The sequence below is a fragment of the Pterocles gutturalis genome, unplaced genomic scaffold, assembly GCF_000699245.1.
Source record: "Pterocles gutturalis isolate BGI_N339 unplaced genomic scaffold, ASM69924v1 scaffold1002, whole genome shotgun sequence".
NCBI lineage: Eukaryota > Metazoa > Chordata > Aves > Pterocliformes > Pteroclidae > Pterocles > Pterocles gutturalis.
Window position 1 is genome coordinate 2,947 of NW_010112329.1, and position 18,009 is coordinate 20,955.

The following is an 18,009-nucleotide window of genomic DNA, read 5'->3' on the forward strand; positions in this document are numbered from 1 at the left end:
TAAAACAATGAGCTACGTTTAGATTTTTGGGCAAGGTAAGGTCTGGGGAGGGAGCCACTGGCTCTTATTAGATTAACTCTTAATAGCAAGTAGAAAACCAGGCCATTTTTCAGGCACACAAAGTCTACCTCTAAGACTCTGCGTTCTTCAAGCTGTTCCTCTGAAGCCAGTAAGAGGGTGCATAAAATGTAAAGTATCTTTATGAACACCTGTAAGACTGAAAATTTAAGCTACATTACGTAAGTACTATGCGCTCGTACAAGACAGTTCTTAACTGGTTACTAGACATCACTATACAAATAACAAGTCTTGCAGTAAAATTGCAGTGAACAGCATCTGCCTGTGTTCATCTTGCACAACTCTCCCTCCAGTCGTTGGTCAGACTGTGGGATTCGGCACAGCGAAACTTACCTGGTTCTCTTTCAGAGTTATCTGTCCCTGTTCCTTGCAGCCAATGAACGTCCTGATACACCTGTAAATCTTCTCATCGTGTTGCACTCTTTGAACAAAGTTAGCAGGAAAAAATCCAGTTCTGTCATCAATTTTCCCCTGTGGAGAAAACATTGTTAGAAGAAGGTTATTAGCAGTGAGAGCTTTAATACAAGTTCAGTATTGAAAATAACCTATTTTTCCCTTTGGAAAGAAAACAGATAGATATAAAAATAATTAGCACATACCTTCCACCAGTCTTCATTGGAGTCTTCCAGAAGAGTGATCATGTCCCCTGGCCTGTAATTAGAAGAGGAAAAGTAGATTAAGCTGACTCTTAATTGTTATGGTGCATCAGCTTTCACAATTACCTTCTGATAGGACAGTGGTCCTTCCTCGGTCATTTTATCTGAGCATTCATTGCAGGTGGACTCAATGAGGCAGCTAAGTTTTCTTAAATCATCCATGGAAATGTACAGAGAGAGTCTCTGCATATTGCGGCTAGATCTTTATTTTGAGACAACACCTGTGAACTGTATTTTTTGCTTCCTGTTTAATAAGAAACTGTTTAAAATACAGTCCCTATTTGTTACAGGCATTATCTTGTTACTTCAAGACATTTCGCATTGTTGGGACACACGATTTTATCATCTGTGTTTTCAAGCTGTGCTTGCAGAAGGAAGGCAGCAGGAAAATAGTTCTATTTAACTGACAAAGGCAATTAGTCAGCAGGGATATAATTCTGCCCCGGAATGTCTTTTTGATTTGAATGGGACATATTTACCTTTATAATGTGTGGTGCAGGGTTGTAATTGCTAAGTATCAGCATCCAGCTGACTAGTTCCAAAGCAGAACTAGGAGAATAATTTGGCTGGAAATGCTAATAGCAAAATGCGCTGAGCTGATTTTGTGCAGGTAGTTGAACAGTTATTTGACCTCCTTTCCCCCATTGGTAGCACTTCATCAGTGTTATTATGTAATTATAATAGTGCCATGTTATAGAAAGTAAGTGGCAGCCCACTTCCAAACGGATTAACCTCAGAATGCTCTGTCTGCTTGATAAGAGGCATTTCTTTCATCTTAATAAAATTAACGGTTGACCCCTAATTATTCAGCTTTCCTTGCATACTCTGTTAGGCTCACTGTATCAGCACAAAAGCTTGCAAGCACATCTGGAGCATGTGCTGGATAATGGGTCCAGTCCGATGGGCTCTGTCAGAGCATGGATAGAAAATGTGGACCTGTCTGAGATGCAGCTGGAGGTGGGGTTGGTGCTGATCTTCTTTGGTCCACTTGCCCAGTGGACTGTGTGAGCGGAACCAGAGTTTTCCAGCTTGCACAGAAAGCCGCTATCAATAGGGCAACAGGGTAGGATTTTACTCGAGCCCTTCTCAGGAAGCTGTTCCAATCTGTTTGAAATAATTAAATGTTGCTGAGGTGAGAAAGGAAGCGCGAAAAAGGACAACTTGGTATCCCAGTGGTAAAAGATTTCTTCCATGGGAAAGGACATCTGAGTCCCTTATTCCAGTTAATATTTAATACAAAACACTTAAAGAGGTCTTGAGGGACCCCCTCTTGCCACTTCAAACTGAATAGGCTGGAACACCATTGGAGCCTTTACACTGCAAGGAAGAGCACTTTCAACAAGAAGGATTTAGAGAGCTCCATCCTCCAAATACCCTTCAGCCTGCCCATTAGAAAAATAACGATAATAATTCATACAACTGAGCTGAATCCTGCCCGGCTCTGCAGTGGCCAAACAACATTACTAGCTATTTGGCATCCCCTATGAAACTGTTAACCCATGTATTGCTGAATTTCTGGCTACGGGACAAGCAATGTTGCTGTAGCTGAGTAACACTAGTCTAAAAGCTGGCTGGTGTCTCTTGAAAGAGCCTGTTACTCGTGACAGTCCAGGTTGCAGACCACAGGTTGCTTTTGTCTCCTAATATGAGGGACAGGAGAATTTTGGAGAATGATGTGTTTTCTGGATTGCTGTCTCTTGATGAGGATGTTCTTCTTCACGGAACAACTGCACAAGCTGGAATTTACCCCTAAAGGAGCAGGATGCAAAGTGGAATCCCTCAAGCAGAAGAGCTGGCAAGTTGCACTAAAGGTCAATATACCCTGTGGTTATTTCCTGAAGAGCTAAAGATTCCTAAAATAATGATCAGGAAATGCCAGCAAAGCAGAATGATAGGGAAGCTTGTAATTTCTGCCTTACATCCCACGAATTAGTTCCAGAGTGATAATAAGGCACAGATGGGAACAGGAAAAAGGCTTTCGGTGAAGGAGATGCCAACGAGAGGGGCAACTCTGTAAGTTCTGTGGCATGTGCATGATTATTTTGATGTCGTGGATGCCTTGGAGAGACCTGACATATTTCATGCCAAGACCTCTAGCAAGACCATGCAAAATGTGAGTAGCATAAATCAAACTAATTGTACTAAAAGAAAATATGCAATTTTACTTCAGTGGGCTTGGGGTCTAAACCTTGCAGTGCTAGTAACTGCTGCAGAACTGAGGAAGGAAGTGTTAAAAATTATAATTAAAAGGTTATTTTGCAAAGATCAGAATGCATCTTTCATATGTGAAAACGCTGTCATCCAGCAGCTGGACATTGTTCTCTTTGCTCAGACATAAAGTGAATGTGAGGGAAAATCAAACAGGCTGGTGAAATTTCAGTATTAGCATGAGAGCTGGTGAGGAATTCCTAGTCAAAAACTTCTGGATGAAAAAACAAAGCAACTGAAAACTGAATATTTTCTAGCTGAAAGCCATCTTGCTCCTAAAGTGACATAAGTGTTTTCAAAACTTTCTGTCTATTGTGTCCTTGAGAAAAAAGCTGGTCATCAGCTTTTTATCTATGAGAATATCTTTGTGGATACTGCTATAAAAAATGTGTAGTACAAATGTCAGAATGAACCCTCCCCCCCCTGAAGTCATATACAGCCATATGAGCCTCAGTTCACATGGGTCAAATCAACTAATAAATATTTTGGGGCTTTACCTCATCTCCAAATCTTCATTTTCTTGTGGTACAAATTTGTACAAGGCAACATAGGTGTTCATTTGTAACGTGCTTTTATAAAATGGTCCCTTTAAGAAAAAAGAGAAAGAGAAAATGTAAATATCTGTCCTGTACAGGAATTTGGATGGGAAAATCACTTTCTTAAACAGAAAGCGGCTTGCTCAGGGCTTCCCTCAGAGAGGACTGGCTGATCTCTCCTCCCTTTCTCCACTGGTAATCTGGAGGAAAAAAAACCACCTAAACCAAACCCCAAATAATTTTCTTAATCAAATCTGTGATTTTTACATTACTACAGTTGCCTCCCCACTGGACCTTTTGTGTTCACAATATCAATGCGTGATAAACAGAACATAAAAGGGACCATAATGGGTAAACCAAAGAGCCACCTAGTCCTCTATATTGCTTCCAACTGTGGCCAGTGGCCCAGAAATGGTATAAGAACATGACAGTCAGATGGTGACGCTCCTCCAGAATAGTGCCCTACTTGAGGTCCTCAGCTATCCGTAAAAACAAGTCTTTTCTATGACTTCCCCTTCCCATTGCATTATCACAAAATTTATGCCCATACCGGGGAATGTATACTTTTTGGTTCTTCTCCAAAGTGTTCTGTGCCATTTTCGGAGTATGTAAACACTGAAATAAAGCAAACGTGACATTTTAGCATTTTAGGAGTAAGTTTAAGATTCTTAATCTCAACAAGATCAACTTTATTTTGTTAATCTCTTCCTTTTCCCCCTTACTGGTCTTTTATGCTGTTTCCCTTGAAGCCAAGAGTCTCAAACATACATTTTCCCAAAATCTTATTTGCAGAAGACAGTATTTCAATGGAGAAAAAAAAAAAAAAAAAAAAAGAGAACTGGAATGGACCTGATTCATCAAGGCATTAATGTGAAACTGCCTGCTAAAGAGGCAGTAGACAACTGAGGAAAAAGGAGTGGTGAATCACTGTGTAACAACATTTTGCATTTACTTTGTTAAATTTTTAATCTTGGTTTAGCTCATGGTCTCTGGATGTTTACTAGGAGGCACTTGAATCTGAAGGCCATAGAGGTATGTAGTTCATGTCTCCACACAACAGAAATCCATCTATTTTCATATTTGTTTGCCCTAGCAGCAAAAAAAAAAAAAAAAAGAGCAGGGATTTTTACAGTCTGGAAAGGATTTTACCATTTCCATAGCTTGTGCAAACAGTGTGGGCAGTTTATTAAAAATCTACCAAGGGGAAATTTTTTGGAGTGACTGATGCATAATTTATACCCTGAGCCTCTGAAGGATGGATTGTAAAAAAGCCAGTGCTGATCAAAGGAATCGTTAATGTGCCATGGAAGTTATTTGGAGGTTTGACACATGCTGAGTTTTTAAACTAATCTCTTTGAGTAAGTTCCTTGAATGCCTCTCAGTGCATTCAATGAATCCAGATTTCAGAGAAAAAAAGTTTCTTTGGGTTTCAGAAATGAAACTCCTGATCGCCAATGAAATAAAAATTTCTCTGAAAACTCAAACAGGGCTAAACTAATCTCAGATGGGAAGGATTCAACAATGCGAAACAGACTGAATTATTTATCTTTAACCAGGTCAGGTCAACTTGCACTTGCACGACAGAAAACCTAAAAAAAATTGTCAGGAGAAAGCAGATAACATAGATGGGATGTTCACAGAATGATAGGGAGGAAACGATGGAACACGGTGAGGATAAGTGATAGGACCAGGAGGGGAAGAAAGGAATAAGGAGATAGGATAAAATGGGAATGGATAGCTGAAGCTGGTGTTTCACCTGCATGAATTGCTAGCAGCACGTAAGGAACACTGGGGGTCTAACAGAGGAAAGCTCCACTCACTGGGATTTATTTTTATAGTGAACATCTCCTGTGCGATTCAGGAAAGCAGCCTTCAGGTGCTGTTAGAGAAGTTGCTCTGATGTTTCGCATAGTGCTCCAAAACCCTTTGTACTTATTGCTTCTCTCACCATGACTGAATTCAAGAACAGGGTCACAAACACCATCCCTCAGGGGCTAAGATTTCATTACCAAGCTCTCGATTGGTATGGTGGTCTCGAAATCCCACCATATCAATGCTGTAAAAATATTACTCTTGTACTGCAAAGGAGACCAAGGAATTGGGCTATTAATATGGCTCGGCACGCACTATAGCTGTACTGAGCAGCTGCAATTATAATCAGGATTTGTTGTGTTGGATATTTTACAGACATATGGATAATATATGATTCATTTCCTGTCCCAAAGAGGTGACGGTATATAGAGACATGCAGACAAGTCAAACATATGGCAGAGAAAGGAAGCATTATTTTTGTTTCACTTTGCCAATGTAGAACAGAAGCATGTTAAGTGATTAGTCTACAGTCATGTTCATGAAGCGTAGGAGATAAGGAATGGACCTGAACCCCATCCAGTGTCTGTTCTGGACACAACAAATTAAAAAACTAGTGGCTTGGATTTCATCTGAATGGCAAAAAGTACTCCCCAAATTTTTGCACCAACTACATGCCCCACTCACCTCCCACTTCAAACACCTGAATGCTGCTAAAACATGGACGTGCCATAAAAACTCATCTGAAACAGGTTGTACACAGGCCAGTACATCTGCAGATGCTATCCTGGCCTGGCAGCACTCACCGCTGTTGCTGCGTTTCCTGCTTATGTCAAGGGTGCCTGCAGAGCTGTCACCTTCCTCAGGGACTTCTGCCAGGTCAGCTGTCTGCAGGGACAGAAAGAGAAAATGAGATGGGAACTTCAGTTTCTGAATGCTTCACATGTGACTTCTTTTGGGTAAAATAACTTTGATAACCACAGAAAACCTAAACATTGAACTGAAGTCAGGTTCTCTCTCTAATCTGAAAAACTGTAAATCCTTATGTTCTCCTAAGCTTTATTTATTTCTTGTTAACAGGATTTTAAAACACATGGAAGGATTTAACTTCACTATTCCATCACATTCTAGAATTATATTGTACACAGATCTCTGTCCACTGCTTTGCAGACCTTTGCCTGCATTATAGGAAGAAAAGCCAAATGAAGAACATTCACTGCTTTTGTTCAGGGAACACAAAATCTGAATTGCTTTAAAGATCTGTATGTGATTTTTTTTCTTTTTACTAGTGTTGACAACAAAGTTTTTTTTTTTAGAAAGTACTTTGACAGTTTTACTTCCTCACCTAGTACTTTCCTAGCTACTTCTCCATCCAAGGACACTAATGAACACAGAAGTTAAAAGTAGATTTATGCCACAGGTATCTTGTGGTTATCTTGTATCACCTGCTATTTTAAGAGCCTTCTACTTTACTGCTCTGTTATGCTTCGATTTTAGACTCAGCCTTTTGCAGCAGGTCATGCTTGTCTTGCATCTTGCTCAAATGGGTCACCCTGGATGAGAAGGCACTGCAACGGTAACACTAACATGGACTCAGTGTAGAGCATGTCTAGGGATTTCTAGCTGCTGGGTGAAGAAGGGAAAGACTGTCTTTGTTGAAATAGTAAGTCTCAGCTATTTTTCAGCTCATTTCCAAGGCATGTTCCTCAGTCTTCATAGACTAGCTTCATAATTGCTGATTAGCTTAATTATTTTGTTGGGTACTACTGCATATGGGTTGTGCAGTGGTGGTCTCTTCAGTATATACCTCACCCAAAGCCTCCTGAAGTAGCTTCAGCTACCTTTAAGAATTTTTCAGTCAAGAACTATATGACAAATGGTCTAACAGAAATGATAGAGGCACAAAGATGCTTTTGAGAGGAGCTAATCCACAAAAAACTAACAAGAACTGGAATCACACTGACATCACCTCGAGTGACTTTCTGTAGCATAGATGTGGGTTGCAGAAGCACATTTTTGAAGGAAGCAGTAGGTAGTAAATCTGGAGCATATGGCCACTTTATTTTATGGGAAATGCAGAATCTGAGCTGAAAAAAACCACAATGGGTGCATCCACACTGCTCAGCCATTAACATTAAATACCTTGATGACTTCAGAGCAAGATGTCTGCTCTGCACAATTGAGACACGAACTGCAGTCCTGGAAGGTTCATGGCTGTAGAGGCAGGGCATGGCTCCTAGGCTAGTAGCCTCTGCTTTTAACTACCTTCAGCTCTGACTTAGAGCAAGCCCTTTGACAGCTTGGAAACCATGTCCCCGGTGTCCCTGGTTTGGTGACATGGCAGAACCTTGAATCTCTGTGTCATGTCCCTGCTCTGGTGCCTGGTCAGTGCCTGCTCCTAGGTCACACGTCAGGGTCAGAAAGCTCCATGGCCCCATCACTTGGATTAGGGCTGTGTCTGCCCCTGTTTTTTATCTTTGTCTCAATCCACAGGCTTGCCCTGGCAGAAGTTATGGTTTCACATGTCTCTTTATTCAGTTCTCTAATGTTTTCTATTTCCTGTATGCTGACGCATTTATATTCTCTCACAGTCTCAATACCCTGAAGAAGTTCCCATAATGAACTTGTGTTCCTCATTCTACACCCACACCCCACCTAGTTCTGATCAGCTCCCTGGGGCAAGCTGACATGGCATTTGTGATTTCTATGCTTGAGTTGTCATTCATAATTCAACACAATGCTTTATTGATTTAGAAAGCAATAATTTCATTTGTAGAAATTCTGTTTCAAAGGAAATTAAATAATTGACAGAAAGAACTGTAATCACAATGCGATAGGTGGTAGAGTCACTTTGGGTTTAAAAAAAAAATGGAAATTACCAAATTCCTTTTAAGGCAAAACCAAGGGTAGATAAAGGACATGTCCTTTAATAACTCTCTTGCAGATCTCAGTTTTTGTTTAAATTTGTCTGTCTTCTTTCCCATCTGATTTTATCAGGGAGGGTAGTGATAGGATGAGTGGTAATGGTTTTAAGATTAAAGAGAGTAGATTTAGATGAGATATGAGGAAAAAATTTTTTCCTATGAGGGTGGTGAGGCAGTGGCCCAGGTTTCCCAGAGAAGCTGTGGATGCCCCATCCCTGGAGGTGTTCAAGGCCAGGCTGGATGAGGCTTTGAGCAACCTGGGCTAGTGGGAGGTGTCCCTGCTCACGGCAGTGGGGTGGAACTAGGTGATCTTTAAGGTCCCTTCTAACCCAAACCATTCTATGATTCTATGCTATGATTCTACGAAATGGATGTCTGCTTAGAGGCCACCTATACCACCTGCAGTTATGGTTCAGCCATGTGAGCAAGCATACATTTAAGTGCCTATTTATGGAAGGTGAGAGGGAATTAAATGTTCTTTCAACACCATGAATGAGCTCCTAATCTCATGGGTCCCAATACTGTTGGAATAGCCATTTCTATATGGAAGAAATTAGTAAGTGTTTTTGTTGAATTAGGTATGGATTTAGCAAAGGCAGGGCTAAGGGAACTATCATTTCCCTTGTCCTCCTTCTCCACCTCTTCTGCCATGGTCCCAAAAAAGTGACTTTAATGATGGGAGAGAGTTAATGACAAGGATTAACATGAAGGTGAAAATCTCCCAGTCTGGACACAACAAGCTGAGCACGTGTGCCTGTATTTGGGTTTTGGAGAGAGGAGTCCAAATCTGTGATCCTCCCCTCCTGAGTCTACACCGGGCAGGGGTGGAGGTGCCAGTCCCTTGCCTTGTTGCAATGGCTTAATTTTTGCTGTGTTTGTACTGTGGAGCTTCTACTTTCAAATCTAGGCTCTGAGGACTCCAACCCATCAATATCACTTGTATGAAGGGTAAATGAACACCACCAGCAACAGGTAGGATGTGTCTACTCCAGCATGGCAGCTAAATATCTCTGTGTGACTTTTACACAGAAATACAAAATCAAAAAAATATAATTACCTTTTCCAATCTGATAGAAGATTATTCATTTATTTCATATTTTTCTCTTTTTCTCAAGAGTAATCTAAAAGGTACTTAAACCCCAAGTTCGCAAAAAATAACTTGTTTTCTGGTCTACTTTTTGAAGCTGGGAATCAGATTATTTTTTTTTTTTTACAGTTTGAAATACAAATACTCTGATACAACCTCCCATGAATGAATATCTGCTGCTCTTCCACAAAGAAAACAGAAGAAAGAAGTGGGATACTTACAGAGTTTCTGTTGGGAGAGTCAGACCCACTTCCAGAACTGCCCTTTTTGGTTTTCTGAGCTAAGGAAGTCCCAAAGCGAAGAGTTTCATACACAGGGTCAACCTTATTTCCACAGGCTGTAACAGAAAGAGCAAAACATGCATCAATCCCTTGAAGATATTTCTGGTCATGTTCCTGCTCCACTTGAGGAAACACCTGCCTCTACCAACATGTTGGGGTATATACTTAGAAACCCAAGTTGAGACATGAGTCTTACCCCTAGCTGACTGGCTTTCTTTTTTTTGTACTGCCAGGCTTGCCTGGTCAGAGTACTGATGGGGAGAAATATTTTCCAGAATCAACTAATTTTCTCCATTTCAAAATGTTTCTTTTCAGGAATTTGGTATTACAGTGAGCAAAACCTGATTTTTTAAATACTTGGACAATGTGTAGATGTTGTCAATAAGGAAAACTATGAGGAAAGTAAGAAGTGTGGGTGAAAAAGGACAGGAACCTGGCAAAGTTCATCAAAAATCAGACTAGTGGTTTGAATGGTTCCCTCTGTTTTGATCTGTCTGTCTTTTATCTGCTTCTTCCCAGCTCAGACCTTCAATATTCCAGTGTTTCCCCCCTTTTACGTTCCTACCTTGAGCTCAGGTAGAAGCTCAGGTATTAGAAACAGGTTATATATATACATATATATATGGGATTTTGTGTGAAACACACAATATATAAGAGGTTATATATAATATACAGGGTTTTGAGTGAAACGCACAATAAACACATCCTCTCCTCTTCCAGCTTTGTATCTTTGAAGTGGTCCTTTCCTGAGATGGCAGAAAGACATCCAGTCACCAAAAGGAGCCGGAAGGCTGCTGAGGGTAAATATCACAGCTGGAAGACTGCTGCTGCTGTTGCAGAGCACTGCCAAAGGGAGACTGAAGGGAAAAGCAATCAAAACCTACCAATAGGCATCACTTCTTTGATGCAGCCAAACTGTTCATGAATGAGAAGTGGTGAGCTGTAGTACCGTCGGAATCCCTTTGGCTAGAGGGAGAGAAAGCAAAAACAAATGAAGCGCGTTGCTGCCGTGACTGACGCAGCAGAATTAACCTCAGCTCTACGGCTAGTGGCGTAACAGCATGATGAGGCTGGACATTTGCCTCCTGCTGTTGAGTTACTGTGGGCTTTATAGATCAGGGATTTATTTGATTTTTCTCCTGGAAAATAACACAATTTCCCATATTTATGTGGAAGGAGGAGGGACTAATTTTCAGTTCCCCCTTTTCTTTTGTCTTACACAAAAGCAGCACTAACTAATTACAGCAGAAGTGCTGAATCATTAGAGATTCTGGGAAGTTTCCCCTCTCCCTTTCTTCTTATGCAATGTGAATTTGCATTGTTTTGCATTTGCTAAACATGTGACTATTCTTCCTCACCCTGACTCCAAATCCTTAAGTTCCCATGGATGCACTTGCAAAACCCAAGGAATTCAGACACTTTCTATAAGTTCTTCTAAGGTTTGCTGCTGACTGACTGTAGCTTTTTTTGTCTTGTAAGGTCAAAAACCTCCCCCAGTCATCACCAGATGAGTACCCAAAATGAAAGTGCAACATCTAATCTGGGTTACAAATGTCTCAAACACAGTGTCCTGCCTTTGCCAGTAATGATAATTTTCTGCTCAGAAAGTGACTCGGGCACTAAGGTGCTGTGTCCATAAAGGGACAGGTCTCCTCCCAGTCTCTCCTACTAAGAGATTCCTTCAAATTGTAGTTTCTCACTATGAAATATGCTTTGGTTTTCTTTTTAAGATGAATTATGGTGTTTCATCAAGCCCTAACACGGTGGAAAAAAATCCAAAATGTAATTGGAAGGATTTTTCACTTGTTAAATGCCACTGAAATATTTTGACTACTGTATAGATTTCCTTTAGAAATTTACACTACAGGAAACACAGTTTAAATCAAGGGAATTAATTCTGATATTTAGCCAAATTTGGATATGTAACTATTTTTACATCCACAAAGCAGACCAGATCTGTGTTCCATGAAAATCAGGCTTTTGAATAGTAGCAATTGCCCAGATTGATAACAGGGCACCACTTGGCTTTACTTTTCCCACCTCAGTAAAATGACACGGTGTCCATTCTGTCAATGTACCAGCTAAATGCCAGCCAGGGGGTCAGGCACACAAAGCAAGTGGCTCCAGCACAAAAAACTGTTGCCTCCCACTGCGCTCACTGCCCTGAGCTGCTCACTTACCAGCTTGCCCATGCAACGCTGCTGTCCGATACTGTCTGCACACTTGTGGTGGATGCTCATCTTACAAGCCTTACAGCGCAGTCCGTGCTTAGCGTTTGTCCCTGTGAAATGCAGGGAAATTATTTAATTAGTCAAAATCAATACTTTCCATGCATTTAACAAATGACCTGAGAGAACGGATGGGGAGGTCAGTTGCAGTGGAGTAAATATTGACAGCATTCTTTGCCTTGCCTATTTTTTTTCTAATATATACATCTATCCATGCATTTTCTTTACAGCTTCTCCGTTTCCAGCATTTCTCCCCCAGGCTCTTTCCTAGGCTATTGCTGCTTTTAGATATACATCAGATTATGCCGTGTTGTATGATAGTCTTATCAGTGATGCCTCTGCCTCATGAACATCAAGCAAAATGCCTTTGCTGTTTTGCAAGTGCTTGGCAAGAGAGCTGTACATGGCTAGGGAAGCCACTGAAGGAGCACCCAGGCTCTGGAGCTGCCCTGGGCATCCAAGCCATCAGTGGAGGGCCAGGTTTTACGAGCAAGAGGTAGCTCCAGGTGTGTGTGAAAGGGCTAAGCCAGCTCCCTTATCATTGCTCATATATGCGCCTGCGGCCCACTGCTCTCCCTTCCCTGGGCCAACGCTCAGAGGGTGCAGGAAGGGCTCCCTGCACACCCCTGAGTGGAGCAGTAAGGATGCCGTAGATCTGACCTTGCTCTCCTTTACTGCCAGTGGAAAAGTTCAGCACTGCAGGTATGGGAGTCCCAGGAGAAATTTTGCCTTACAGAAAGCAGACTTCTTCCACTTGGGCAATAGTAGTTCTGCATTATCTTCAATGTGGACCTACTCTGAAATGACACAGCTGAGTCTGTTTGCTTCTGGGCAGTAACAGTCACTCTTATTCATACCCCCGTAAGACTTCCTAAACCACACAGAAGCAGTTAAGCTGCAGCAACTCTTTTACCCCCATGGGACTGTATAACGGAATGAGTAAACAACATGTCAGTTCATTATCATCTGCTGTGAGAGGGAGTAAGAAACAAGGTAGTAAAAAAAAAAAAATCCCAAAAAACTCTTGACATTTTAACCAGCCCTCATTAGTCAGACATGATAGAAATATTAGTCAGAAGGATCTTGCATCTGAAGAGCACTCACGTAGCTCTTGGTTATCTGAGCAGTTAATGCCATGTACGTGCTGCTGCCTTCATTCAGTGAAACGCTACATCTGAAAGAAGCACTTCAGGGAAGCGCTCATCAAGTTGGTGAGAAGACCTGAGCCTTCACAGGACCATTTTCAGGGGAAGAGGTCCCTGAAGTGGCCACTTTCGAGTCAGACAGAGGCAGGCTGGAGGAACTGAGGGTGGCTGCAGTGAGCCAGGCTCAGTTGTTTCACTTGCATGCTGCTTGTAGGACAGGGAACCGAAATCCTTCCCACCTTCCTACTGGGAGTGCTGGAGAGATGTGGAGCGAACGGAGTTGAGTGTGGGGTGCACCGTGGGGACTCCCATGGAGTGGGGTCAGCACCTGCTCCCCCCTTGCTGCCTGCACATCCCCCTTTTCTTTCCCCTGCGTGTTTGCACTTGGATTACTGTGCTGAGAAGGTTTGTTTTTTCAGTTATAGTTTCTTTTCAATAACACATGCTCAAACCAATATTGACTTCCACGGCTTTCTGCTTTTATGACCGATGATGAAATGCTGACTCACCCTTCCCGATGGTCAATGACTGACACAGTCAGAAAACAGCACTTCCTCCACATTTAAAAATTATATTTATAGGGTGGAATGAAAAAAAGGAAAATTAAATCATACTTTGCCTATACATTATGTACTTCATGTCAGTGCTTACAATGAATCTAATTCTCCTCTCGTGCTGGTTGGTACTGGCATAACTCTTACCTGCTTTCCCAATCTACTCCTGAGATGCAACTGAAAAGGCAGGCAGTCTCACAGCTCTTTCTGCTGTGTTACGTTCTTCCAGCCATTTCAGTGTTAACATTACACAGTAGATATTGGTCCTTACATGTTGTAACCATGCAATCATGGAAGATACACATTTGTCAATGTAACTGTGCATCCAAACGACATCCAAAATGAATGCGAAGTATTTGTGCCACTTTCAAAAATCAAAACCTAGCTTCTTCAGAATAGAAATCTGTGGTCATGTAAAAATGAGCAAGACAATAAATTACAAAAGAGCAACACTGTATTTCTACTGCTGAATGCAATCTGTCACCCACGGGCAGGTAAGTGGTGGTTTTAAAGAGAGGACAAATATTTCAGTCACACACTTGGGTCTGCAAGAGGTCTTGTAAATCAAAATGAAATTCCCTGTAACTACCAGAAGCTTCAATTTTTAATTCACTGTCATCTCTAACTACTTGGTTTACTGTGAGACTAGGCAGCTTGGACATACTTTGAAGCATTTATTCTGTATTTAAACTTAACTACCATATTTCAATCTCTGAAAATGGCATTTCTATAAGACACATTTTCTTTTTTCCCCAGGATAATTCTTTCCTCTTCAGTTTCTGATCTCCATCACACTAAATCAAACCTCCTCAGAGAATCACGGCTAAGCTACTTCAAAACTGCGTGCCAGAGGTTAGGCAACTACATATTGGTAATGTATCTGACCCAAAAGTTCCTGAGATTCCGAACGGAGGCGCAGCCCCAGCTCACATTATGGAAAAGAACAGATCCACATTTGGTCTCCTCAGGGACTTCTACTGAACATACTCTGATGATCTTCTATAGCCTGGCCATCACTCTCTTGTTTGCTTCCTGCCTGTCTAAATAGCTGACAGCCTGATTGCAGCCTACCAGTTATTCCCATTAGTAGGTGCTCCCCTACGCTAACCTTAAAGCACAGCTGGAAGCTACTGGTATAAAGTACTCACTGAAATGTCTCAGCTCACCAATTGTGAGTCAATTTGTCGTGGATCAGAAATAGAGGAACTAAAGCCTTAGCAATTAAACTAAACTTGAAATGCCTTAACTACTTTTTTTCTCCATTTTTTTTTGTTCGAAGGGGGAGTAGACCAACAGCTTGGATGGACTCTTTGTTATTACCTTCAAAAAGTAATCATCCCTCACATCCCCTTCTCCAAAGACCCTTCCTAAGGTTACTTAGTCAAACTGTTAAATGCTGAGCATTCCAGAACAAAGGGTCTGCACAGTCCCTTTTTGATTGCAATCTAGGGATGTAATTGTCACTATTTTTATTCAAGGAACACAACTTCATTCACCGAACAGGGCAGACAGCGTTCAATGAACAGGCAGCTCTGTCCAACACTTCCTTTTTATTTTTATCGGTCAGTGTGTGTCATTGAGCATCACCTCTTGGGTACTCTATCAGCCTAATTCCAAATACAAGGTGATTAATAGCCTCATGGTCTTTCCTAGGGGCTCACTTTGTCTCTTTATGCCTTGCAATAGGAACACATTTGCCAAAACTTGGATGGGATGGCTCCCATTTGAGGGACCAATGGGTAAAACTATCAGACTTGTCATTAATACGTCACTATTTGGCACAGATGCTGGCATTTAAGTTGTAAAAATTGCAAGCTGCTAAAACAGGGGATTTAGAATGGAACGCACTGGACATGTTTATCTGACTCATAGGGTCATAAACATAACTGTCAACATATTCATTAAATTCATATAGGAAAAATAACTCTCACATGCACATTTGCATATTTGTCCTCTGTGTCCTATATGTCAATATATCTATTAATTACCTCACAGTCTGTAAAGGCTGGTATTCCTTTTGCAAATGAAAAAGCCAAAACTGACAAAAGAAACAGAGTTTCACTGGAAGCAAATGAGGAAATTTGATACCTGAGTAGCTCACAAATGAGGTTCTGGCACTGTCATTTTCTTCAGATACCAGCTAATGCATCCAGACACTCAGCCCTGGAAGGATGCGTCGTTTTGAGAAGCAGGTCACGTTTAATAATGCCTTGCTAGGAATACTCTAGGACTGGGTCAGCTCCCATTTGAATATCTAAACCAAGCAGCTAGGTTTTCCAGAACAGCTATAGAAAATTGAATATTAAACTGTTCTTATAATCTGACCTTAAACACTAACAAAAGGACACACTGCATCACTTTTGTAAATCAAAGCCTTTTTTGAAGGAAGCCTAAATGGAAACAGAACACCTCAATCTAGGTGAACGGAAAGATTTGGCGGCAGAGAGAGACAGGGCAGAATTTGATTCCAAGTCTTTATGGCTGTCTCTCCTAGAAAAGTAATTTAGTAATCACTCTGCATTTCAGGAAAGTGACATTTATCCTAAGGAATGCAAATGAGAATTATGTTTGTCACACGCGAAGGGAACCTTTATTATCCACTTGGCCAGCACAGCTATGGCTGCAGCACTATTGGTTCATGCTTGTTGCCTGTTGTTTCAAGACTCAACACAAAATTAGTAGCTAGAGAGGGAGAACAAGCCCTACAGCCTGGAGAAATTAGAAAGAAAACTGTCAGTGTTGGAAACAACACGACATTATGCTGACTGTAGAAATATAACTATATTAGGCACTTATGCTAAAGTGAAAAAAAAAAAGGGATAAAAAGACTCAGGTCTATAAAAGAGAGAAAGAAAAAGGGAAAGAAACACAGAGAGACTGTTGCCTCCAGCTAATCCAGCTATGACCCAACCACTATTTTTTATCGTTCCAGCTGAGAGGAACGTGCCAGTCAGAAATTGTTTTGATTTAAGGCTTTCATAAATAAATACATTTTAGATTACATATTTTCCATAGAACTTCAACTTCTGCTGTGGGAGGCTGATAAAAATAATGAGTGCCTTGCCCCTTTTTCCCCAAGTGCATTTGCAATTGTCATTGGAAAGCTGTTTCCATGCCAGAATTTATGGGAAATAGAGCATTTTAAGCAAGCTGGGCCAGCACTGTAGCAGTGAAGGGTTGAGGATGTCACCTTAGAAGGAGAAAGAAAAGTCCCAGCAATGGCACTGGTGCCTCCAGAGTAATCTCTAAGCCTTTGCGCAACCCCTTCTCTCCTACCCCCTTCTTCATTTTTAATTAATTGTTTTTACATAAAAGCCCCGATGCTGAAAGGGAGACTATTTTTAAAAATTCCTCCACGGTTGCTTCCTGCCCCCATGGCTTGCTGCCACTGGACAAGTGCTCACCCTCCTCCTTCCCCTGCTCTGCCTCAGTCGAGAGCTGTGGGTATATCTGAGAACAGTCTTTTCTACACAGGAACTTTGAAGTTCAACATCTTGAGCCTAATCCCCCCCAAGTCACTAGGTTTATAAGGATGAGCTAGGCATCCATTTGTTTGTCCTTGCCATACGACGCTCAACTGATAATTCAAGCTGATGGACGCACAGTTGCCAGGTGTGTTGATGGATACAAAAATATTCACCTCACATAAAATTACCAGTACTATTAGCAATCCTCCCATTGTGCTTTCTTCTGCTAAATACAGGACTGAAAGGATCATTCAAAAAAGTAACAAAAACAGGACAGAATAACTTCGTGGTCTGCTGTGTATTGTTCCTCACTGGCCCACAGATAAATGTATTATGGCAGCTCTTCGCATTGTCATTTTGATGATTCAAAAGGATCAATTTTCCTTTTTTAAGGAGATGAAATTGCACTTTACAGATACTCTTCTCTTTTGACCTGGCTAGACAGCCTATACTCATGTGAAGACTGTGGCAAAGGTGTTCTATGCATGAATAACAGTTGTATAGGATGTTCAAAACACACAGAGAAAACTAGACAAAAATCTTTAGACAATTTTTCATTAATAACAGCGGCATGGGATAGACTTCAAAGGTTTTCCTGTTTAGTAGGGGGTGTGGGGTTTTTTTTGTTTGGTTGGGTTTTCTTTTACAGTTAAATCTGCCAGTTCAAAACGTGCAAAACTGTGGGTAGGTTAAATCAGTAGCTCCTTGGGATGGGGGTACACTGTACAGGGACATCCAACATGTGGTAGCTAGAGGAGGAACTCCTCCATTTGGGACCAAGCTCCCAGGTCTGGACCTGACACCTGGACTGGTTAGAGTGTCCCATTCCCCTGAGTACACTTTGTGTCAGTCTAAGCGAAATGAGGTGTGAGGAGAAGCTGGTATGTTCTGCAGAATAGGACTTGATATCCAGCCATGGTACCTGTCCTGCCAAAGGAATAAATTTTAGTTTATATGTCATTGAGAGTTGTGGATCTATTCAAGTGCTTGCCCTACCCAATTTCCCTATAACAATATCGAATGTTTAAATAGCAAG

At 41.3% G+C, this 18,009-nt stretch overlaps 1 protein-coding gene across 1 annotated transcript in view; it reads right to left on the minus strand.

Annotated features, from left to right (window-relative positions):
• Window positions 1-411: 411 nt before the first annotated feature.
• Window positions 412-18,009, minus strand: part of STAC (SH3 and cysteine rich domain) — a gene marked incomplete at its 3' end in the record, with an annotated part of 52,890 nt that continues 35,292 nt past the window's right edge. The window contains exons 3-10 of the mRNA XM_010073971.1: window positions 11,760-11,860; window positions 10,464-10,545; window positions 9,520-9,635; window positions 6,094-6,175; window positions 4,029-4,093; window positions 3,440-3,528; window positions 678-729; window positions 412-549 (exon numbers count right to left, since the gene is read on the minus strand). Coding sequence (XP_010072273.1) covers window positions 412-549; window positions 678-729; window positions 3,440-3,528; window positions 4,029-4,093; window positions 6,094-6,175; window positions 9,520-9,635; window positions 10,464-10,545; window positions 11,760-11,860 — 725 coding nt within the window. The remainder of the gene's footprint in view (window positions 550-677; window positions 730-3,439; window positions 3,529-4,028; window positions 4,094-6,093; window positions 6,176-9,519; window positions 9,636-10,463; window positions 10,546-11,759; window positions 11,861-18,009) is intronic.